At 36.7% G+C, this 26848-nt stretch overlaps 1 protein-coding gene across 1 annotated transcript in view; it reads right to left on the reverse strand.

The window, feature by feature from the left end:
- LOC118850885 (LIM zinc-binding domain-containing Nebulette-like) overlaps positions 1–26848 on the reverse strand; it is a 255565-nt gene that overhangs the window by 45613 nt on the left and 183104 nt on the right. The window contains exon 3 of the mRNA XM_036760521.1: positions 21703–21787. Coding sequence (XP_036616416.1) covers positions 21703–21787 — 85 coding nt within the window. The remainder of the gene's footprint in view (positions 1–21702; positions 21788–26848) is intronic.

Genomic DNA, 26848 nt, shown 5'->3' on the forward strand with positions numbered 1-26848 from the left:
AACACAAGGATGAAGTTCAACAGAAAATAGATCGGAGGCAATACCTTATACCATATGCTACGAGTTACAAATAGGCACATAGCCAAATACAAAATATAAAAGATCGCAACTTTTTTCTTTACTTAAAAATATTTCATAATTTTTTAAAATGAGAATAGAAATAGGCACCTTTCCCAACTATGACTAGGGAGAAAATGCTTAACCAAACAAGGGATAGAGGTTATTGTAATAGAAAAAAATGATCATTTTGATTCCATAAAATAAAAAAAAACCTTTTGCATAAACAGCAATGCATTTAGAATAAAGTAGAAAATTGTTCACTGGTGGTGGGGGGGGCAATTTTTCATCAAATACCATTAATCACAGTCTGATATCCCAGTGAATTAACAAAAAATAAACAAGAAAATGTCATTCCATGATAAATAGACAAAGTATGTTGAGTAATCAATTTTTAAAATATAAACTATGAACAACCATATTAAATATTCCTCCAAATCATTACTGATAAAATTAATTCAAACCAAAACAACCTTAAGGCATCATGACATATCTAGGAAACTGGCAAAGATGACAAAAGGCCAAAATAATTAATGTTGATCTAGCTGTTGCAAAAGAGACATAGTAATATACCTAATAAAGCTGCAATTCAGTCCAACCATTCAAGAATTTAGTCCACAAGCATTTAACAGGCACCTATTACACGTCAAGCACTTGATAAAAGCTCAATTATTTGAAATTATTCCCCCAAAAAGTCACAAAAGGTGATATTTTTCTTACAAAAACTGCATCCAGTGACCCTACTAATGGCTATATACTTTCAATAAGGTCGATAATGGAAAAACCCCATATATAACAAGATATGTAACACATTTGTGTTAGCAAAAATAAAATAGAAATAAAGTAGGTTTCTATTAGTTGAAGAATAGCTGAACAGGGGCAGCTAGGTGGCGCAGTGAGTAGAGCACAGGCCCTGGAGCCAGGAGCACCTGAGTTCAAATCAGACCTCAGACATTTGACACAATTACTAGCTGTGTGATCTTAGGCAAGTCACTTACCCCCAATTGCCCTGCCCTCCCCCCTGCAAAAAGAAAAGAGCTGAACAAATTATGGTAAATACATGTGCTATATTATTACTGTAGCAAAAGTGACAATGAGGAATTCAGAGAAACTCAAGAAGTCTTACACAAGCCAACGCACTGAAAGAAATCAGAACCAGGAGAAAGAACAATATACACAGTGACAACACTGACAGAAAGATGCTAAAATGAAACTAAACACTGACTGATTCCTATGTCTGTGGAAAAAAGGAACAATTATTGCATCTGTAGATAAAAAAAAAACATTGTCCCAGGAAAATAAATGGATGAGGAAGCAACTCTGTTCTTCTGGAAGGCCCCCAGAAGTAAGGCATACTGAAAATATTGTCAAATGTTGTCACTGTGTCAATTTGGTTTTGCCCAGCTGCTTTTCTTGCTTATAAGGGTAGGCTCATTGGGTCCAGAGTCAGGCAAAGGGTGTACATCCAGAATGACTAATGAATGTGATGTAAAAACAAAAGGCATCAATAAAATTCTTAAATATAGTCCAGAGACAGTAGTGGCACTTTGTGGTATAAAATTTAAATGACTAACAAACAAGATTTGTAGTGTTTCTAGCAACTACTTTACTGCCAGTATATTCCCTAGTGAATGTGAAAGCTGGTAATTAAGGAGCCCCATTACTGGTCAAGCCTTTATTTAAATAACTGGGAGATGAAGAGCTTAGCATAATACATAACCATACTGGTAGGACCTCACGTTTTTTAACACACTCTTTAAAAATCAGATCTTGGTCATAGCTAACCGTATTTTTTTCCTTTCAGACACAAAATCACTGCACATTTTGTTGACCTGGTAGGTGGCAATTTGGTATACAAAGCCACTGCATCTACAAGCAAACCTAACCCAAATGGATTCTGAGAATTTTTCCCCCTACATTTCTCTGATTTACATGTTGACCTCAAAGTACACAAAAGATCAAAATGTTCCTACCTCATTTTACCCCTAGGTAGTAATAGCTTTTTCAATAGTTGTTTTTTTAATGAATTTTTAAGTCTTTTCTTAAAGAAGAAAAAACCATCAGAACTTTTCAAATACCCAAGTTGAAAAGTAAAGATTATTTTTCCAAGATTAAAAACAAATCGTAAATGGGAGAGATATCCTTTTGGTACTGAAAAGCAATTCCTACATGTGGAAAAAACATATCTAGAATTTGAAATAGGGATAATATTAAATAATATGGACAATCAATTGAAATAACTGGCAGGTGCCTATTCTCAGTGCCTTCATTTTATAGCTACTACTTTTTTTTATTTTATTTTTATTCTGAGCTTAAATACCAATAAAGAGTATGCATATAGAATACCAAAAAAATTAATTCCATGTGAGACTGTGACTCTCCGCTTCATACTACTTACTTTTTAGAGTATACAATAAATTCTACTTATTACTTTCCAACTGTCCTCCTTGCCGATGCTTCTTTTCTGCCTCATGTCACTCCTGCTCCACTATCACCACCTACTTTCTACTCGGCCTTCATCCTCCAAGATACAGCTGGGAAACTCCCAATAATGGATAATCTCCTTGGCTTCAGAGATACACTATCCTGGTTCTCCTCCAAACTCTCCATCCACTACTTCTCTGGCTATTGTCTTGCTTCCTCCAATCTTGACTCATTAATATAGGTAGTACTGATGAGAGGCTCAAAACCTTTTCTCTGTTCTCTCATTAGATATCTCATTAACTCTGCTACCAATGTGTAGGGAAGAAATAGAAGGGAAATGTCACATTTATTTGACATTTTAAAATGTATGAAGTCCTTTACATACTTTGTCCTATGTGATCGTCACAACTCTGAAAGGTAGGTAATGCCCCCCTGAGTATTATTTATCCTCATTTCACAGATGGGACAATAAGCCTCAGAGGTGAAATGTCATAGTCACAAAGCATCCCCATTTTTGAATTAGCATTTGAACCAAGGTCTTCATGCTTCCAAGCTCAATATTCCTTCCACTCTACCATGCTATGCACCACACCATTTCCCCAACTCCCATAGGATCTTTTCAATTAGTTTATGCCACCAGCACCTCAAATTCAATATCCCTAAAAACTGGTTTCTATAGGTCTTTTCCTCTAAAACATTTCCCCCTCCTGATCTGACAATGGCCCTCTGAAGTATATATTTGCTATGTCTGTAATCTTGAGATTGTCTCTGACTTACCTCCCTTCGTACCCAGTCAGCTGCCAGCTCCTGTCTATTTCTCCTCCATGACCTTTTCCAGCTTCAATCTTCTCATCTCAATTTCTCCTACTATCACCCTCGTTTCTGTATAATTGGCCTATTCCAAAGTTCAGTTCTTCCCACATTCACTTTTCCTCCCACCGCACAAACTCCAATCTCTACTTCACACCAGTGCCAGATTAATCTTTTTACATATAGAACTAGGCATATCGCTCCTCTCCTCAAAAAAAATCATGCAATGGCTCCCTATTGCCTACTGAATAAAATTGACAATGGTATTGGAGGACTTCTGTAATAACCTAGCATTTATCTCATATTTATCACTTCACACATTCTACACTCTAACTAAATTTGACAACTCTCTGCCTCGACATACCTGGTACCCAAGCTGTTCCCTATTTATGAAATGCCCTCTTTTCCTAGCGAATTCCTACTCAGCTTTTAAGGTCCTTCCATAAAGCCTTCCTGATTCTTCCTAATTGGTAAAGACTTGCACCCCCTTGGACCACACATAGTATTTTTTGTTAAATGACTAATGCATTTAACATGTTTTAGTGTGTTTTGTCCCCCTCATGCTTCTTGAGGGCAAGTAGGCATTCCATCATTGCCAGAGAACAGTCTTATCTAAACTTGACATCATGATCACTTCCATTCACCTGGCACAATCCTCTACACAGTGAATTTTATTATTATTGACCTCATATTTTCGTACTCTGATGCAAAGGATATTTGATTAAAATAATCTACTGAATTATTTAAATGAATAAGAAACCTAAAACCACAGCATTTTGCTTTTTACATCAGGGCTATTTTTGACATAAAGATCCAGTTTAAAATCTCTTAGGCTTCTGATAGACTGAGTCAGGTATTTAACACCTCAGAGAACCTTCCTTTCATTATGCATGACTTCTTTTTTCTTTTTACATGTCACACAAGTCACTAAAATCTGACAATTATTTCTCTGAAATAACTCTTAAGATTTATCTCTTCCATTACATCACAATGCTCACCACCCTGTTCCATGCTCTAACTAAATGTCTCTTTGTTTTATGTATTTCCACCAAATGAATCATTGTGTAATGGTGAATCAAGATACTTAGTCTTACTGTCTTTAGCTAGACTTGTTCTGAGATCAATGGGACACTACCAAAAGCCTTTACAGCTTGGTAGAGAGTGGTCACAGCTTATACACCACTGGGGCAGCCTTCAATAAGGCAGGGTCAGCATCACACCAGGATGGAACATCAGAATAGGACTTTTTTGGAGACTGGTCCCAAGGATTTTGTTGATAGTGACTGGTACCATGGACTTTCACATACATCTACAAGGGTCTTCATCTTTTCTGTATCTTATATCCCTTTGGTCACCTGGTGAAATCTATGGACCTTTCCCCAGAATAATGTTTTTAAATGCATGATATAAAATACACAGGACATAAAGGAAATCACTTATATTAAAATACAGTTATCAAAATACTGTTTAAAATAAACTCATGGATCCCATTCAAGAACTCTTCATTTTGAAAGACTTCACAGATAGGGGTTGTTAATTAGTAGGATTTGACCAGGAAAGGCTCTGGAGATAACGGAAAGTCAGGTGAGAATAGCACAAGGTTGTTGAAGATATGATGATAGCATTTACACTTGTACACATTGGAATGGAAATTTTAAACAGATTTCCAGATAACTAATGCCACAATGTTGTCTCAATTACATGGCCATTTCATACATAAATCTATAGCATATGGCCCCAATTATCAAGGAAATTGTTTCAATTCTTTACTGCATTGTATTGTGAAGACAAATCTGAGACAGTATAAAGAAAAATGCACAGGAAAACATCATAGATCACACTACAATTTCTATTATCCCTTGAGTTGAAAAATAGAGTAAAACTAATAAGCAGCAGCCTCATATATGAATAAATACATGTATATGTTCAGATGATTTCTTCCAAGACATTCTTATCATGAGCAACAGATTTTCAACTATATTTTTCAGAGTTTTTGCTATTCAATTATCTGGTTCACATTCTTCTATTTTCATTCAGGCCGAAGTTATACATATGGACTAACCATAACACCATCTTCTCAAAAATTTTCTGTTTATGAAGTCTCCCCAAAACATAAAATATCATTAACTCATGAAAAGAAAGGCACCCAAAGATGTTTCAGCCCAATAGAACCATAAAAAGAATGCTTAATGAGCCAAGTCTCTTCATATTTTAAATTTTACTTAAAGCATTCCCTATTTTTATCTATATTCATTTTATGTGGAACACAAAACAAAGACATTTCAAGGTTGAAGATAATTTTCCTCTCTCCCCTTGCCTATTTTCTTGTATCACCCTCTTTTAAAAGCCAATCAAGGTAATCTTTCTGCTTCCATAGCAGCACCTGATTCAAATTATCACACCTTCCAGGCATCAATCAGTCCTACAAAGCAGCAGTTATGAGGAATCGTTAAACTTTGAACCATTTCCACAAGGTAGAATATCAGTGGTTTTTTTCCATAACAGCTTTGGAAAAGGGGTTCAAGCACTAGGGAAAAATAACCAACAAACAATGAATATATGCCAGACAGTTCCTTATCTCAAACAGAAGTTTTTTTTTTCTTTTTCCTTTTTATTTAATGCTCATTTGGCAGCTTTTCCTTCTCTGATAGTACCTACCCTTCTTCCTCAGTCCCACTTTTAAGGCCATAGTGGCTCTCATTCTTCCCCCAAAAAGATACAATTCCAATTTGTTGTGGCCCAAAAGACAAGTAATAACACACAGCATTTATGCAGCACTCTATGCTTTTCAAAGTGCTTTCCACATATTTTCTCATATGATCTTTATAACAACTCTGTAAGGTAGGTATTATTATTAATATTTGTTAATTATCTGCATTTTGCAGCTGAGCAAACTGAGTCTGAGAACCTAAGTGATTTGCCCAGGAAATAGACAGCTAGTGTCTCAGATGCCCCAGAGGTGACTTTATGCCCCAGTGGTAGATTCAAACTCAGATTTTTCTGATTCCAAGTCCAACAGTCTATCATATCCACTCTTCCACTTAATTGCCTCAGAAAATTCAAGGATTAAGGTCAACAAAGCAATATAAAGGAATAAGAGGGAAGACCCTCAATACAAACAAACATTTAAGTTTTTGATGATGACAAAATTAGCAAGTCTTGGGTTTTGGGGAGATGGGTGATTTTTTTGCCTTTTATTGTCTAGATCTACAATTTAATTTTCCTCAGTGAGGAAACTATCAACACAAATTGGTGACTGCTCTGCAATTAATCATCTCAGAGTGTTGGGTTTTTTTGTGGAATGGAGAGGTGTTATATCTTGCACATAGTCACAAAGGCAGGATGTATCAAAGGTAGCACTTGAACAGTCTTTTCTGACAAGGCCATCTTTGTATCTCTCCCCCACCCCTCCCCAAAAAAGTAAGTGTACCTCCCCTTCCTATGGGACAACTGTTTGGTGGATATCTCAAGCTAGATGTCTTGCAGACATCTCAAACTCAGTATGTCCAAAACTGAAGCTATTCCACCACCACCCAAAGTCCCCAATTCTTCCTAGCTTTTTTATTACTAAGAAATACACCATTATTTTCCCAGACATCCAAGTTTACAACTTGGGTATCATATTACTACTGTAATAACATTCTCATTGGTCCCCTTACTTTCTCCTATTCAACCTCCACACTACTGCCAAATTTAGAGTTCTAAACCACAGACTTGATGGTGACACTCTCCGACTAAGAAATTTTTAGTGGCTCTCTATTTCCACCCAATCAAAATACAAAATCTTCCACCTGCATTTAAAGCACTCATAAGCTGATTCCCATTTACCCTTCCAATCTATTTCATAATACTCCCTTTCATGTATTCTCCAGAGCAAACTAACCTTTGAGCTATTCCCTTCACCTGATACTCCAACAACCATATATACGTATATATACGTGTGTGTGTGTGTGTGTGTGTGTGTGTGTGTGTGTGTGTGTGTCTGCACAGGCTGTATCCCATGCTCCTGGGCTAATATAAATCTTCACCTCTGCTTCTTGGAATCTTCCACTTTCCTCTGCCAACATACAGCTGAAAGTGAATAAACACCAATATCTATCACTGGGAGCTAAAGACCTTCCTTGCCTCCAGTCCAAATCCTACTGCCCACTCCGCACCAGGCAATGGACACCCCATCTTGGTGGAATGCTAACCATCTACATCCATACCTCTACCAGAAGTAACCCAGCACGCTACCTTCTTCCCAACAGTCACTGGTCTGGGACCATCTCTCTGGCCATTTCTCCCCACCATCCAAGGCACCTGATTGTCTTCTCTGATGCTTTGCCTGCCAAGTCCTAAGGATCATCTGAGCTTTTTATCTGTCTGAAACTGAATCCTTTTTTAAGAGTTGTCTTCCCTAATTAAAACATGAGTTCTTTTACAGCAAGGACTGTTCCAGTGTTCTATTCACATCTCCAGTGCTTGGCATGTAGTAAGTGTCTAATGAGTGCTCTTCCTTTCCAGTTTATTCAAAGCACAGCCCAAATACCACCTCCTAGAGTAGGTCTTCCCTTCTCCTCATCAGTGCTTTCTACATCTTGACATCACATCATCTTATTCAACAGATACTTTACTTATTTTCTTATCTGTGTACATGCTGCATTCCTCCAGTAGAATTTAAGTTTCCTGAGAGAAAGGATTGTTTTATTCTTGTTTTTGTAATCCTAGCAGCTAGGCATAGAATCTGGCATATTAGAGTTACTTAACAAATGCACATTTGAATACACAGCGTATTCCAAAAAGTCTTGATGCAGATTTAAGCTACTAAAGCTGAAACCCTATCAAATCTTAACTGTTGCTTAGTATGTAACAATATCATATATCATTAACATATAATATTATTGAATATATTAATAAATAATTTGTCCTCATAAAAATACGGAGTTTTGCAAAAGTATCCAAATGCCATGGATAAATCATATCATGCAAAAGTTGGATTACAGATTTGCAAAAAGTTTTTTCAACATTTCATAAATATCTGAAATACAATTGAAACTCTGGCTTTCCTAACACTGATTGCATCACGGATTGAATACTTCCTAATACACAGTCCTCTCATTTTTGCTACCTAGTACTTGCCTTGCTCTATTCATTTACCGAGGATAAAAAGCTAGCCCACAGGATTAAAGAATTATAACCAAACTCCTCCAGAAAAACTATACCTTACATGAAAATTCAATAGACATTTTTTTTGAAAGGTCAACCCTCATTTTAGAACAAAGGCCCAAGATTCTGAGGAGTAAGTTGTTATATGGTGCTCCACGAACCACAAGACACTGATATAATTGTCATCCTACCACCAAGTTTATAGGCTCAGTTTTCATCCTCGGTGATGCTCTGGCATAAGTATTCTTTGCATGGAGCCCCTTTTGATTTTCATGGAAGCTCTGACTCAAGTCCAAGGGCAAAGGGAGATGAAAATCGGGCCAGATTATTTCAGGCAAAATAAAATAAAGGTACTTTACAGGAGATGAAAGATTATTGTACACTAATGAGGGACAGTAGGCTTAGGCTCTAGTTTGACTCACATTCAAAGGGTTTGGGGGGTTTTGTCTGAATCCCATGCCATAGAGAAAACTGACCTATACTGCCCAGTGCCCCCATGGGGCGACACTTTACTTACACTTTCAGAAGATTGTACCTCCTTTCAGAAGATGTATTGTGAAGAGAAAGTTATCTGGGCACCTCACTCATTAATTTCATGAAATGTGATTGAATTAAGTTAGCTCTACATATGAAAGGGAAGAGAGACAGACATGGCATTGCACATACCCACAGAACTCTAGCTTTGAGCAACTAAAGGAGTCCACTGAATCACCTTAGTTGACAGCTCAAGCTTGTAGGCATCTGCAAAAAGAAGAAAATACTGCTGCTAGAAAGAACACGTAAGAATGAAAAATTGCATTTCAGAGAGAGTAGATCAGGGGAAAAGCTTCAGATTGTTAACTTCTTAAGGGCAGGGACTGTTTTTGGCTTCTTTTTATATTCCCAGTTCTTAGCATAGTTCCTGGCACATGGTAGGCACTTTATAAATGCTTATTGATTGATTCACTGGTTACTCATAACAAGAAAGAAAGGAAGAGAGAAAGGGAGGAAGGAAGGAAGGAAGGAAGAAAAGGAAAACAAAACCACAAAAATGAGGCAGAAATGTAAAGAAATACTGCCTGTCAAGATTCAGTATCTTGAGTTTATGAAGTAGCTCCTGCAGAATCCTAACTCAAAAGATTTTGCTTAAGAAGCTTTATATGAAGGGGGGAAATGAAGACGGGAGGAAGGTAGATGTTTCATAAGCTGCATAATATAACTTAAATGGGCAGGAACTTGGCTAATTGAAGCTTTCCTACTGTTCAACAGAAATACTACAAACCCCAAATAGTCAATGAGAAATAGAATTTAAAAATTAATCTGTGCCTATCTATTTAGAAAGATACTCTTGCCTTGAACATGAACAAGCAACCCTAAGAACTGCATAAGGGAGAAAGTGATACCATCTTTGAGGCAGCTAGGTGGCCCAATGGACAGAGTGTCTGGCCTGGAGTCAGGAACTCATCTTCCTGAGTTCAAATCTGGCCTAAGACATTAGCTGTGTGACCCTGGGCAAGTCACTTAACCTTGTTTGCCTCAGTTTCTTCATTTGATAAATGAGCTGGAGAAGGTAATGGCAAACTAGTCTAGTATCTTTGCCAAGAAAACCCCAAATGGGGTCAGGAAGAGTCAGACAACTGAAAATGACTGAAAAAAACAACAGACACTCAGTTAAATCCTGGGGATGTAAAAAAAAAAAAAAAATATGGTCCCTGACCTCAAGGAACTCACATTCTAATAAAGGAGACTATATTAAAATAGTTTTGTACATAAAAGACCTATACAGTGTAAATGGAAGGATGCATAGGACTTATTTTGTTTTTGTTGTTTAGTCATTTTTAGCCTTGTCTAACTCTCTGTGACCCCATTTGGGTGGGATTTTCTTGGCAATTTTACAAATGAAGAAACAAAGGTTTAAGTGACTTGCCCAAGGTCACACAGCTAGTACGTGTCTGAGGCCAGATTTGAACTCCGGAAAATGAGTCTCCTTAAATCCAGGCCTGGAGGTCTATCTACTGTACCACCTAACTGCCTGATAGAATATATGTATTTATTTAACCGTCAATGAAGAAGCAGGCAGGACTGTTACTTGAACTGGCAGAAAACACTAAATTATGATTTCCTTTACAAGAATTTCATTTCTAATTGGGGTAGGCTAGACAAACATCCCATCGAGAGTTTATTACAGATTTTTTTCTCTTTTTTTTGCAAAGATCTTGTTCCTCTTTATCTTCAATGTGAAGTAGAAAGAGAGGAAAGATATGTAAGCCTTCAAATTACTTACAGTTTACTTTTTGGGGGCTGACAATTTAAACCCTTTTTACAAATTTATTCTTGCTTTACTTATTCTAGAGTTTGCCACCAAGGCTTGAGTTACATTAAACACACATAGGTATATTTAACTTCCCACATGTTATAAGCAATATTGGGAATGTGCCTACATTCAAACATTACTATTTAAGAAACAATTTTTATTTACAGAATTGCAGCTAGATTTTAGCGACTGTAACCAAAGTAGGCTATGTTGCTTTGGAGAAAGGCACAACACTTTTTATAACCCCAAGCTTCCTCCTGAAAGCTTCTTTACAACAGCAATATTCTCCCAGATTGGTTAATATATGGCTACAAACCATAGAAAATACTACACTCCCTGAAGAATCAAAATTGTAGGTCATCCACAAGCCACTAGAGAGATGTACAGCAAGCATAAAGGGGATACAGAACATTAGCAGCAGCTCCCAACTACATTAAGGACAGCAGAACACTTGGAGCTCTCCTAAGTACTCTCCACTTTTCTCTCTATGCCTGGCTCCAGCGAGTTTAATTACCATCCTTATACAGATGATTTCTAGACATGCATAATCAGCCCCAAAATCTCTCTCCAACTCTAGTCCCATGTCACCAACTGCTTTTTCAGATATTTCAAACTGGATGGCCCATAGCAATCTCAAATGCAAAGTTCTGTCCAAAAACAGAACTCGCTGTCTTTCCACCCCTCTTGAAAATTTCTCTGTTATCGTCCACAGTACTCCCAGAATCACAAATCGGCACTATCTTCACACCACCTGACCTCATGCAATCACTTGCCAATTTTGTCATTTCCATCTCCACAATACCTGTCTCTCCCACAGATACTGCCCTGGAGGGTAAGGCCTCCATCATTCTTCGCCTAGACTTTTATACTAGTTCCTAATATATCTTGTTGACTCAAACCTCCCCCTCCCTTCCAAACTATCCTCCACAAAGCTGCCAACAGGTTCTTTCTAAGGCAAGAGACACACATTCTCCATGTACTCAAGACCACCAGGGGCTTGTCTAGATCTGGAGTGAACAGTGCCTTTGGCCCTCTCCTGGGAACTAGGATTTGTCCCAGAAAGGGCTTGGATTTCTTCTCTGACCCTCAGGGATGTTTCAGGAGGAAAGGATAGCATATTCTAGTTTCAAAGGAATTGGGAGGGGTTACAGTTGGGGGATGGGGGGTGGGAGTAGCTGATATGCAGATGTCTTGATGCCAAATAAGGATGACCATGCCTCTTTGGAAAAGGGAGGAGATATCATCCAACCATCCCCTCATGCCCCACCACACATATACATATGTACATATATACATAACCACCCCAACTTTGAATAATGTTAAGTGCTTTGAGATCATAGGACAGAAAAGAGATGAGGGCTCTCAGCCTCTGCATCCTGAGCCTATGCCTTTCTTACTTGTGTGTTCATTCCCCCCAAGTACTTCCTTTTGTCCTCTCTGCCAGCAAAGGAGAAGATGGTGATGAAGTCATTTTCTGAGCTGGGGTTGGATACCATGACAGTAGAGAACAGGAGTCTCATCCCCATCCCATTCCCCCAATTCTATGTAAGTAAATGGTGTCTTTTTGTCAGGAAGGAAGGAAGGAAGGAAGGAAGGAAGGAAGGAAGGAAGGAAGGAAGGAAGGAAGGAAGGAAGGAAGGGAGGGAGAGAGGAAGGAAAAAAAAAAGAAACTCCAGAAGAGAGGGACTGGAAATCTAGGGAAGTGACAAAGGGTTCTGAAAAGGGAGGCTGGAAGGCAATGAAGATAAACTTCCAAATATTGTTTTATATAGGGTCAATCCTGTTTGAAACAAATGGAAGTGAATCATATCTGTGCAAGAGAGTGAGGGGAGGGAGGGAATTCTCTCTCTGTCTCTCTCTCTCTCTCTCTCTCTCTCCTCTCTCTCTCTCTCTCTCTCTCTCTCCCCCCCCCATTCTCAGGATACCAACTTACTTTGATGAAAACTAGCTATCAAGAAATCCTGGCCATGACTGAGCAAAATCGAAAAATGTTGGTTATATTCCATCTCTACCATCACTATCCTACTCAACTGCCTGATATCAATTGTTCCATTAGTAAAAGAAGGAAAGTCATGATTTTCCTACTTTACAGCAATTGTGAAGGTGAAGGAAAGTTACAAAGGTTAATGAGCTAACATCTGCAAAGCTTGTTAAGATCCCTGAAATAAATGTGAAGTGGATTAATATTCTGCTTCTGAAACCTATTCAATATTTTAATAATAAAGGAAAATATTTGAACAAAGGATGAAGAGTGGAAAAATTCTGAGCCCCACTCTTACAGTCCCATTTCATTATTAGCTTGCATATTAAGAAATAATATCAAGACAGTATTTTTGTCTGAGGTCTTCCATCTAATCTGAGAAATCCTTATCAGTCTTGAAATATCCATTCCTTTTTTTTTGAGATTTTTTTATTTTAGTTTACAACACTCAGTTCTACATAATTTTGAGTTCCAGATTTTCTTGCCCCACCCCCCACCCAAGATGGCATGGAATCCAATATATCTTCTACGTATAACTTCGCATTGAACTTAGTTACACACTAGTCAAGTCATGAAGAAGAATTATGACCAATGGAATGAATCATGAGAAAGAAGAAATAGAACCAAAAAAACCCCCAAAACAAAAACAAAAGAGAAAAAAAAGGGGAAAAAATGGCAAGCATAAAGTGTGCCTCAATCTGCACTCAGATTCCATAGTTCTTTCTCTGGATATAGATAGCATTCTCCATCATGAGTCCTTTGGAGTTGTCTTTGCACCTTGTGTTGCTGAGAAGAGCAAAGTCTACCAGGGTTAGTTGCACTATCCATTCCTGAACAATGTTCTGCCCTGAAATCTTTTCAAATAATTCCAACGGCAGGCCTTGCTACTTTTGGAGAGGAAATCAGGTAACAGTTTAAGAAGGGACTCTAAACTTCTGAAAATAGATTGACTTGGTAGTCAAACCTAGAGGCCCCCCCCACACACACACACTTTAATCTAATTAAAGTCATTACTTATCTCCCATCTCCACCGTAGACTGGATTATGTGGTTTAGGAAAACAATTACTAAAATGCTGGATGTACCAGCATTTTAAGTGACTTTGTTCTGATTAAGGAATCTAGACCGGGGTGAGGAACCCGCAGCCTCCAGGTCCCATGTGGTCCTCTAGTCCAAACTTTGACTCAGTCAAAGGGTTGAATTTGAGGATCTAGAGGGCCACATGTGGTCCAGAGGCTGCACTCCTGATAGACTACTGAGGGAACTTCCACCTGAACTCTTCTGTTTTATTTAATTGTGGAATATTGCCTTTGTCTGGGAATACTATGAATGCTAGGTTGAAAATGGCTTGTGTCCAAGAGATTTCTTAAAGTACAATAAGACTCTGCCTTTTTCCCCCTCTCTTTTAAATAGAGATGCTGAGAACTAGAGTAGTGTGATTAAGAGGGGAGAAAGAAACAAGCATTTCTTAAGTGTCCACTGAGTGCCAGGCACTGTGCTTATAAGTAGTTTGCAAATGTTATCCCTTTCGATCCTCACAATTACCTGTAAGGTAGGTGTTATTATCTTCATTTTACCATTGAGCAAACTGAGGCAGGCAGAAGCTAAGTGCCTTACCCAAGGTCACACATCTAGTAAATATCTGAGGCCAGATTCCTGACTCCAGCCCCAGCATTCTCTCCACCGGGCCACCCACCTGCTCAGAAATTGTGGAAGTTCTTGGAAGCCACAATTGAAACAGTGACCTAAGGATTTGTCTCTGGCAGGCTTTTGTTCAAAGCACAGAGTGCTGAATATGCTCCCACAAACAAAACATTTAAAAATTCTCTTATTTTTGCTGACACAAAAATCTTAAAAAGAAATAAGAAGAAATCTCATGCCATAAACTCACTGAAGAAAAAGATCAGACGCCATAGGCAACAAACAAGAAAAAAAATCAAAAAATGGCAAATGTAAAGCCCCCAAAAAAGAAAAGTGAAAGATTATCCTAAAAGGTTCCTTGCATTTAGCTAGCAGAACAGAAGATGTCTCTTAACCTATTCAGATAGATAGAGTTCTTAATATTTAGAAGTTCACATCAGATATGATAGAAAAAGCAGGAAAACTCGATGAAGAATATGAAACCTTCACATATGCCTCTAGAAATGGCAACCATGGCAGGAAACAAGTCAAAGAGCCCCAGCGACATTTTAAAATATTGTCTGACTGCAGTATTAGCCAGAGCTTTGACCTCTTGAATCTTAAAACTTGAAAGGATTTTTTTAAGTTAAATATGTATGGATTGATTCATTGAACAGCAAGGCAGCTAAGTGATAGAGTGGATGCAGGACTGGAGTCAGAAAGACGAGTTTAAATTTTATCTCAGACATTTACTATCTGGGTGACTCTAGATAAGTTGCTTAATGTCCCTGTGCCTCAGTTTCCTCATCTGTTGAATAGGGATAATAACACCTCCCTCTAAAGGTGATGATGAGGATAAAATGATATCTTTATGAAGCTCTTTGTAAACTATATAAATGCTAGCTATTAAGATGATTACTTGGACTTATGACCACTTACTCTATTTCCCACTAGATAAGACCAAAGGATGTAAACAGTTCTCAAAAGAAATGCAAACTGCTAGCAACCATATGAAAGAATGCTCTAAATCATTAATAAGAAGAGAAATTCAAATTTTAAAAAGGGTAGGCTTTACCTCACATGCAGCAAACTGGCAAAAATTATAAAAGATGGGAATTGGGGATGTTGGAGGATTATAGAAAGATAAGCTCACTAATGCATTGTTTGTGGGACTGTGAAGTAGTATAGCCATTCCAGAAAGCAAACTGGAATTATGAAAATTAAATGAGTAAAATGTCCATATCCTTTTACCCAAAGATTCTACTATTAGGCATATATCCCAAGCAGGTCACTGATACAGAGAAAGTCTGCATATACCTAAAATATTTATAACACCCCTTTTTTCTGGTAGCTAGGAACTGGAAACAAATGACCATAGACTAGGCATAAATTGGGAGATGGCTGAGCACATCAGAGTAAAGGAATGAAATAAAATATTACTGTTATTAGACACAACTATGACCACCCCCCCCAAAAAAAAAAACACACAAAGACTAACATGAAACGATGCAAAGTAAGCTGAGTCAAGAAGGCAACATAGACACTGACTACAATAATGTAAATGAAAATATCAAAACAATCAAAAGAAAACTTGCAAAATTACAAAAAATAAACATGACTCTAAAGAGGAGATAGGAAAAGATACCTCTCCTTCCACTCCTTTGCAGAGGTGGAACATCCAAGGGTGCAGGACATTAATTACATTTATAGATTCATTTTCAATGTATCAATGAATTATACTGATCTTTTTTTCTTTCTTTTTCTGATTTTTTAAAAATTTATTTATTTTTAGTTTTCAACATTCATTTCCATAAGATTTGGAATTCTAAATTTTCTCCCCCTCCTTCCCCTCCCCCTCCCCTAGAGGTCATGCAATCTGATATAGGCTCTACATATACATTCATTTTAAACATATTTTGCATTAATCATGTTGTAAAGAAGAATTAGGACCAATGGGAGGAACCACAAGAAAGAAGAAAGAGAGAGAGAGAGAGAGAGCGCAAATAGTATGTTTCGATATGCATTCAGTACTTTTTCTGGATATGGATGGCATTTTCCATCATTAGTCTTTTGGAATTATCTTAAATCCTTGCATTGCTGAGAAGATATAAGTCTATCAAAGTTAGTTATCACACAGTGTTGCTATTACTATGAACAATGTTCTCCTGGTTATGCTCAATTCACTCAGCATCAGTTCATGTAAGTCTTTCCAGGTTTTTCTGAAGTCCACCTGCTCATCATTTCTTATAGCGCAATAGTATTCTATTACATTAATATGCCACAACTTGTTCAGCCATTCCCCAGTGGATGGGCATCACATCAATTTCCGATTCTTGGCCACCACAAAAAGAGCTGCTATAAATATTTTTATACATGTGTCCTTTTCCCACTTCTATAATCTCTTTGGGATACAGACCTAGAAGTGGTATTATTGGATCAAAGGGTATGTACAGTTTTATAGCCCTTTGGAAATAATTACAAATTGCTGTCCAGAATGGTTGGAACAGTTCATAACTCCACCAACAAAACATCAGTGTTCTAATTTTTCCACATCTTCTCCAATATTTATCATTTTCCTGTTTTGTCATGTTAGCCAGTCTGACAGATGTGAAGTGATATCTCAGAGTTGTTTTCATTTGCATTTATCTAATCAATAGTGATTAAGAATATTTTTTCATATGCCTATAGATAGCTTTAATTTCTTCCTCTGAAAACTGCCTGTTCATATCCTTTGACTATTTGTCAATTGGGGAATGAATTGTATTCTTATAAATTTGAATCAGTTCTCTATATATTTTAGAAATGAGGCCTTCATCAGAAACACTGGCTGTAAAAATTGTTTCCCAGCTTTCTGCTTCCCTTCTAATCTTGGTTGCATTGGCTTTGTTAGTACAAGATCTTTTCAATTTAAAGTATTCAAAATTATCCATTTTTCTCTCTTTTAAAAAAATGTATTGGCACTTCTTGGCCAGGGCCAAGATGGTAAATGAGAGAAACCATTCAGCCAAGATTAGCCTTAAAAAAACTTCGAAATAACTGCTCAAATCAAATTCTGGAGTGGCAGAGCCAACAAATGATCAGAGTGAAATATTATTCCAGCCCAAGACAATTTTGGAGGTTAGAAAGAACAATCTGTGACACAGGGGCAGAGACTAGCCCACAGCCAAAATGGATGAAACACCAGTGGTGAGACTAGGTGGTGGTAACAGAAGTAGCAGCAGCTTTAGGAGTTCTCAAACCAGAAGTGGTAAGGGGAACTGGCAACTGGTCAGAAAGACATTACAGAGGACCGCTTTCCTAGCACTGAATGTAGGACTAGATGCTATGTGGCAACTCCACTGCCTATATGTACTTCTGGGTCATAGTTCAAAGATTGAGAGGAGCACTTTTGGTCAAGAAGGAGTGTGGCCACAAGGGATCAGGGACCATGACTATTGCAATCCCAAGGGATGAGGGTAAGGAGTGGAGTGCAAACCACAAGAGCAGTGACCACACCTCTCCCAAGATCACATCACCTTTGAAACACCAGAAACATCCAAATCCCCATTACCAACTCTGACAACAAGAGTGCAAAAAACTCTGAAGCTTGAGACGGTATCTTGCCCCCCACCTCTCCACACACACACACACACCAGGAATAGAGCCCAACATTACCACAGAGTTCAAAATCACGAAACAGAGTGGAAAATGAGCAAACAACAACAACAACAAAAACCTGACCATTAAAAAAAGCTAGTGTGGTGACAGGGGAAGATCAAGACAAAGACTCAGAAGAAACCAATGAAATCAAAACATCTACAAGCAGAACCTCCAGGAAAAAAAAAACAACTTTGAATTGGACACAAGTCCAACAACAATTTCTAGAAGAGTTTCTTAAAATTAGGTAAAGAAACAAGAGTAATTATATAAAGGCAATTAACAGTTTGATTTTTAAAAAGGCACAAATGTACTGAAGGAAATAAAACCTTAAGAAAAAGAACTGGCCTAATGGTAAAAGAGGCTCAAAAATTCATTGATGAAAATAACTCCTCAAAAAGCAGAATTGGCCAAATGGAAAAAGAACAACAAAAGTTCATAGAAGAAAATAATTCCTTAAAAATTAGGAGCAAGTGAAAGCTAATGATTCCATGAGATACCAAGAAATAATAAAGCAAAAAGGTGAAAAATATAATAAAATGTGAAATATTTCATTGGAAAAACAACAGACCTGAGAAACAGATCAAGAAAAGATAATTAAAGAATTATAGAACTGCCTGAAAACCATGATTACACATCTTATTTCAAGAAATTATGAACAAAAACTGACCCAATATCCTAGAACCAGGGAGTAAAATAAAAATTAAAAGAATCCACTAATTACTACCTGAAAGAGATCCCAAAATGAAAACTTCCAGGAATATTATAGCCAAATTACAGAGCTCCCAGGTCACAGAAAAAAAATATCTCAAACAACCAGGAAGAAATGATTCAAGTAACATGGAACCACAGTTAGGATCACACATGATTTGATGGCTACCACATTTAAAAAGTAGGTTTGCAATATGATAGTTGAGAAAGAAAAAGGACTGGGATTGCAACCAAGAATAACCTCCCTAGCAAAACAGAGTATAATCCTTCAAGGGAAAAAAAATGGACACTTTTTGAAATACAGGACCTTCAAGCATTCTGGATAAAATGACCAGAGCTGAATAGAAAACATGACTTTCAAAAATAAGACTCTAAAAAAAAGCATCAAAACAATCTGGTACTGGCTAAGAAGTAGAGTGGTGGATCAGTGGAATAGATTAAAGGCATGATATACAGTAATAAAAGACCACAGCAATCTAATGTTGGGTAAACCCAAACATCCAAGCTTCTTCAGTAAGAACTCTTCATTTGACAAAAATTGCTGGGAAAACTGGAAAACAGTTTGGCAGAAATTGGCAGAGACCAACATCTCACACATTATACCAAGATAAGGTCAAGATGGATAAATGATTTAAACACAAAGGATGATAGCATAAGTAAATCAGGAGAGTAGTACATCAGATATATAAATAAGGGAAGAGTTTATGACCAAACAATAGATAGGATCATGGGAAGTAAAATACATAATATTGATTACATGAAATTAAAAAGCTTTTGCACAAACAAAATAATGCAGCCAAAAGTAGAAGCAAAATAGGAAACTGAGTGGAGGATAGAATTTACAGCAAATTTCTCTAATAAAATCCTTATTTCTCAAATACATAGGTAACTCAAATATGTACGTAACAAATATATAGGTAATAAAAATAAGAGCCATTCCACAATTGACAAATGGTCAAAGGCTATGAACAGGCAGTTTTCATAAGAAAAATCAAAGCTATTAATAGTTACATGAAAAAAATGTTCTAAATCACTATTGATTAGAAGAATGCAAATTCATACAACTCTGCGGTACCACCTCATACCTATCAGATTGGCTAACATGACAGAAAAGGAAAAATGACAAATGTTGAAAGGGATGTAGGAAAATTGGAACACCAGTTTACTGTTGGTAGAGTTGTAAACTAGCCATTCTAGAGAACAATTTGGAATGACACCCAAAGGGCTATAAAACTGTGCATACCCTTTGACCCAGCAATACCACCACTAGGTCTGTATCCCAAGGAGATCAAAGAAAAGGGAAAAGGACCAATTTCTACAAAAATATTTGTAGCAGCCTTTTTGTGATGGCAAAGAACTGGAAATTGATGGGATGCCCATCAAGTAAGGACCAGCTGAATAAGTTTTGGTATAAGATTATAATAGAATACTACTGTGATCTAAGAAATGAGAAGCAGAATAGTTTCAAAAAATACTTATATGAACTGATTCTAAGGGAAATGAGCACACCCAGGAGAACATTGTACACAATAACAGCAATACTACAAGGAGGATCAACTGTGAAAGACTTAGCTACTCTGATCAAGACAATTCTGAAGGCTATCATCTCCAGAGAAAGAACTGATGGAGTCTGAAGGCAAATTAAGGCATACTTTTCTTTACTTTCTTTTTTGTTTGTTTTGGGTTTTTCCTGCATTTGCTTTTGCAACATGGCTAATATGGAAATGTGTAGACTTCACATCTATAATCAATATCAACTTACTTGCCTTCTCAAGGAGAGGGGTAAAAGACAGGAAGAAGGGACAGAATTTGGAACTCAGAATTTTTAAAAATAAATGTTAAAAAATTTTCATGTAGTTGGGAGACATTTGATGAAATAAAAATTCATTTTAAAAAAATCAAAGCTAGTAATCAGGTCCCCTGACTCCCAGTTCACTGATCCTTTCCACCTAGTTCCTATTGGCAGAATGATGGACAAGGGTTTGTGATAGCCAAAATAAACAGCCATAAGATTAAATTTCTTTAAAAGGGAATGAGACCTTGCCTATAAAAGATGCCAAACATTCACTTCGGCCAGAATACATTGCCTTATTTTTGGAAGGTTCCCAACCAAAGTACTTGATTAGGCGCTAAATCTAAAACCTCAATCTTTCTGCATGGTCATAATTAATCCTTACATATTAAAACGTGAATAAAATGAGACTAAAGACAAAGATGGAGAATTAGTATTAAAGATATACAGAGAGGCTGATTTCTTTTCTAGTCCAAACTCGGCTTTTCATCCTTCTTCCAGGCTAATCATTTGGCCAAAACCAAAACTGAACAAAATACACATTTATATCTGTGTAAAGTCTGATAGCAAATCCCTATAGCAAAAAGAGAGGGAGATCATTTGCCTCAAGAAATATTCAAAAGGTTGGAGGGTGACACAAAATTTTTCAATTAACTTAACTGAAATGAAACAGGCTTAAAGAAGCACCCACTATGAACCAAGTACAGAAAACCAAATCTCTGAAAATAAATGTCATAATCAATTCATCCTCAATTATTATGGATTGAGAAAATCTTCCAAATTAGTGCCAGCAGTCACCTGCTCACCTTGTACAAATACAGCAGCAGTAAAATTCATTAAATCAACATTCATTCTTGAGAAATTGCTTTTAAGTCACTGAATGAGAAATCACTCAAACAAGTAAACACTAATTTTATTATTGATGCAAAATCATTCCCTTCTTTTATTTCATTTTGATTTTCATGTTTTTATTACTGCATAGTCATTGCTAATATGGTCATTTATTTTTATTACATCGTTGGTTCATTTTTTATATACAAAATAATTAATGTGCCAAATCGTATAGTATTTGTTGTAATTATAACTATACTTACATGCTTGAATGACAGTATTAATGACACTAACCCCCCCCCCATAAAAACCCACTAGCAATACCATTAACAAAATCTCTGAACAGGTGCTTTCATATCATCAAGTATTAGGGATGCTAAATTAATCATTTAGAAATTACCTGACTTTGTAATTCACTTTGCTGCTTCAGCCGAAGGTTTTCAGGTGTGTCTGCCACTGTAGTGAAGGACTGCTTTGGGTAGTGGCTGAAAAATGAAAGGTGAAATTGAAATATTAATATTTAAGTATACTGTAAGATGCCTTATACAATTTTATAATTAGACATAATAGAGCACAATTAATTTGTAACAAGGCTACACTATATTATTTCAGATACATTTATTTATGAAACACATGCCCACCTAAGAGTAACTGATATTTAGATAGTGCTTTATCATTTGCAAATCATTTTATAGACATTATATCAATTGAACCTAATAATAATATTGTGAGGTACTTACTAGTGAAGGGAAGAGGTCTTTATTATTAAGCATCTACTATGTGCCAGGAACTATGCTAAATACTTTACAAATATCATCTCATCTGATCCTTACAACAACCCTGGGAGGTAGGTAATATGATTCCCATTTTCCAATTGAGTAAACCAAGGCTGATGGAGATTAAGTGACTTGCCCAGGATCATACAACTAGTAAGTGTCTGAAGTTGGATTTGAACTCAAGTCTTCCTGACTCCAGGCCCAGTGCACTGCCCACTATGCCACCTTGCTGTCTCATTCTACAAATATTATCACCACTTGGGGGCAGCTAAATGGTGCAGTGAATAGAGTGATAGGCCCTGGAATCAGGAAGACTCATCTTCCTGAGTTCAAATCTGGCCTCAAGTACCTAATAACTGTGAGACCCTGAACAAGTCACTTAACCCTGTTACTTCAGTTTCCTCATCTGTCAAATGAGCTAGAGAACAGAATAGCAAAGCACTCCAGTATCTTTGCCGAGAAAACCCCAAATTGGGTCATGGAGAGTCAGACATGACTGAAACAACTCAACAACATCGACATTTTTTAAATTTGGCATTTTACTTCCCCCCCTCAATGACCTGTAAAAACAATTTTTGACATTCATCTTTTAAAATTATGAATCCCAAGTTCTCGTTCTACCTCTGCTCCTCCTCGTCAAGAAGGCAAGCGATTTGATATAGGATATACAAGCGCAGTCATGCAAAACATATTCCAGATTAGTCATGTTGCAGAAGAAAACACAGACAAAAAAAAACAAACAAGAAAAGTAAAGCTTAAAAAAAAGTATGCTTCAATCAGCAACTCCATCAGTTCTTTCTCTGGAAATAGCATTTTTCATCATAAGTGCTTCAAAACTGTCTTGGATCATTGTATTGCTGAGATTGCTAAGTCCTTTACAATTAATCACCACAGAGTATTGCTATTACTGGTTCTGCTCACTTCAGTTTGTATCATTTCATGTAAGTCTTTCCAGGTTTTTCTGAAATCATCCTACTTGTCATTTCTTATAGCACAATAGTATTCCATCAAAATCATATACCACAACTTGTCCAGCAATTCCCCAATTGATGGATATGCCCTCAATTTCCAATTCTTTTCCACCACAAAAAAGAGCTGCTATAAATATTTTTTGTGCATGTTTTCATCTCTTTTGGGATATAGACCTAGTAAGTGATATTGCTGGGCCAAAAGGTGTGCATGTTTTTACTGCCCTTTAGTTACAAGTTTAGTTACAAATAGTTACAAATTACTCTCCAGAATGGCTAAATTAGTTCACAGCTCCACCAACAATGCATTAGTGTCTCCATTTTCCCACATCCCCTCCAACATTTTTCATTTCCCTTTCTAACTAATCTGATAAGTGTATGGCAGTACCTCAGAACTGTTTTAATTTGTATTTCTCTAATTAATAATATTTTAGAGCATTTTTCATATGGCTATAGATAGCTTTGTTTTCTTCTTCTGAAAACTTCCTGTTCATATCCTTTAACCATTTATCAACTGAGGAATGGCTCTTATTTTTATAAATTTAGCTCAGTTACCTATATATTTTAGAAATGAGGCCTTTATCAGAGAAGCTTGCCACATTTTTTTCACATTTATGATTATGAACTGTATTTCCCTCCATCCAATTTTCCCTCGTTTATTCCTACTCTCTCTTTCCATTCACCTTGTTCATCTTCAAATGCAGTTTGGGAGGGTGAGTCCAAAACCATGACTATCTTTTCCACAAGGCAATTTGTAGGTGGTGACCACTATCTGCAGGGTCTATTATTCTTTACGTCACCAATTTTTCTTGACTTAGAACCCTCAATGCACACTGGTCAAAACTATACACAGCTATTGCTTCCTAATCATCCACTGCTAGGCCATAATCTTTGAAGCTATGTCCTCCTTAAAATGTTTATTTTTCAACACTACCTGCTTAAAGCCACTCCAACTAATCATAAGAAAATTAACAGACATCCTACTTTTATGGCATCTACTACATTGTAAGCTCCATGAAGGCAAAGATCATGGCTGTTATACAAACTTCCTATTTCCCTCAATGTCCAGCATAATATTCTGCACACAGTAAGTACTCAAAAATGTCTGTTGAATAAATGAATAATTACCAGTATATTTATGACTTAAAACTAAAAGAATGCTGAAGCATTTTTTGAAAAATACAGTCCACTGACACTAATGTACTGTGGTGGAGTTGTAAACTGATCTAACCGTTCTGGAGAGCAATCTGAAACTATGCCCAAAGGGCAAACTGTGCATACTTTTTGACCCAGCAATATCAAAACTAGGTCTGTATCCCCAAGAGATTTTTAAAAAGGGGGAAAAGGACCTACTTTTGCAAAAATATTATAACAGCTCTTTTTGTGGTGGCAAAGAATTGGGAATTGAGGGCATGCCCATCAACTGGGGAATGGTTGAAGAAGCTGTGGCATATAATTTTGATAGAATATTACTGTGCTTTAAGAAATGACATGCAGAATGATTGCTGAAAAATCTGGAAAGACTTACATGAACTGATACAAACTGAAGTGAGCAGAACATTGTACTCAATGACAGCACCACTGTATGATGGTCGACTATGAATGACTTAACTATTCTCAGCAATACAATGATCCAGGACAATTCCAAAGGACACATGATGAAAAATGCTATGCATGGCCAGAGAAAGAACTGCCAGAGTCTGAATGAAGACTGAAGCATACTATTTCCAGTTGGTCTTTTTGGTTCTTGTTGTTTTTTTCTTTTTGTCTGTCTCTTCTTTCACAACATGACTAATATGAAAATATGTTTTACATGACTGCACATATATATGACCTATATCAAATTGCTTATTATCTTAGTGGGGAGGGAGGTGAGGAATGGAGAAAATGTGCAACTCAAATTGTTTTTAATTTTTTAATGAATGTGAAAATTTGTCTTTACATGTAGTTGGAAAAAATAAAATACTATTTTAAAAAAGGAAAAAGAAAAACATAGCCCACCGGCCAGATCTGAGATTGGCAAACCACAGCCCCAAACAAATTAACAAACATGCTGGGCAAATCAAATATATTCAAATTATGAAAAGTAAATAAAGAAAAAAATCTGAACTACATGTGTCTGCAACAATATCTCTTATAGTTTTAACTTTTTATGACTTATTAATTATGATTTAATCTATAATTGCTTACAAAATCTTCCCCTAGAGGAACATAACTGGAGGAGAAAAAAATCTTACAAACTTGTGATTATGAAAAAGAAAGAAATCCAGCTTAATATTAATAACCCAAAAAATCAATTATAGGAGGTGAAAGGAGTATACATTAGAAGCTACTTACGTTCATGGATTCTGAAACAAAATAAGCTCAAAACTTTAGGGATTCAAGTTCTCTTCCAAGCTGCCAAATTACAATTTCTTGGTTCTGATTCAATTTAATAAATCTAACAAGGCCTTAGCCTACTGCATGCAAAAAATCTTTGAACTGAGCTCTAGGAGAGTTATAAAGTTTGGGGCAAGACACGACCTCGCTTTCACGGAGCTGACAGTCTCTAAGGAAAATATGACCTATATGTGAATGCCTCTGGTACAAAATCATACATAATCGCATCCAAGTAAAGAAAGCAAAAGTGTTGATGAAGTCTGAAAAGAAAAGTCGTGCTCAGGGCAACAGTAACCAAGACAAATTTTTTTCAAACTTCTGTAAAACAAATCATAGCAGAGGTTCAAAAAACTCTTTAGACACTAACTAATCCAGTGAAGGAGACACGCACATCATACACCAGGTTTTTATTTTTTAAATAGCATAGCAACTTAAGTGCAAAAATCTCTGGGTAAGTAATTGATGATAACAACTAATAATAACAATAACTGAAGTAGGTATGTGGCAGAGTAGATAGATTAGTAGGCCTGGAATCAGAAAGAGCTGAGTTCAAATTCTGCCCTAGATATTTATTAGTCGTGTGACCCTGTACTTAAATCTCTTAAAACTTACTTATCACTTAAAACTCTTTGCCTCAGTTTCCTCAAATGTAAAATGGAGATTATAATAACAACCCACCTCCCAGAGTTGTTGTCAGGATTGAAAGAGGTATTTGTAAAGTGCTTTGCAAACCTTAAAGCTATACATACATGTCAGCTGCTATTTATTATTATTATTAATATAAGATCCATAAAGTAATTGAAATCTTATACAAAAGATTGAGGACAGTAGGATAATATTCAGGAATCCAGTAAATAATACTCTCTGTCCCTGAATTCTTTTTCAGGTGAACAAAGAAGGACTAGGAAAACAATATATATGATGACCATAATAACATGAAGGAAAACAACTTTGAAAGACTTCAGAAATCTGATCAAAGCAGAGAACAATAAGAATTTCAAAAGACAGATGATAATGTACATTCCACCTCTTGAGAGAAAAGTGATGGACTCAAGATACAGAGTGAGATTCGCCTTGTCAAACATGGCTAATGTGTTGATTTGTTTCACTGGAGAGCACATATTTGAAAAATGAAGGACTTTCCTAGCGAGGAAAGGCAGAGGGAAGAGGTTAGGCAATGATAGACACATAAAAAAGTAATATTAGGTAACATTTTATGACACTTTAAGGTTTGCAAAGCACTTTACAAATATTATCGCATTCCATCTTCATAGCAACACAGGAAAGTAAGAGTTATTACCATTCTCATTTTACAGATGAGGAAATTAAAGAAGACAGAGGTTAAGATATTTGCCACCCTAGGGTCACCCAGTTAGTGAGTGTCTGAGGTTGGATTTGAACTCGGGTTCCTGACTCCAGGCTT

This window comes from Trichosurus vulpecula, chromosome 5, assembly GCF_011100635.1.
Source record: "Trichosurus vulpecula isolate mTriVul1 chromosome 5, mTriVul1.pri, whole genome shotgun sequence".
Lineage (NCBI taxonomy): Eukaryota > Metazoa > Chordata > Mammalia > Diprotodontia > Phalangeridae > Trichosurus > Trichosurus vulpecula.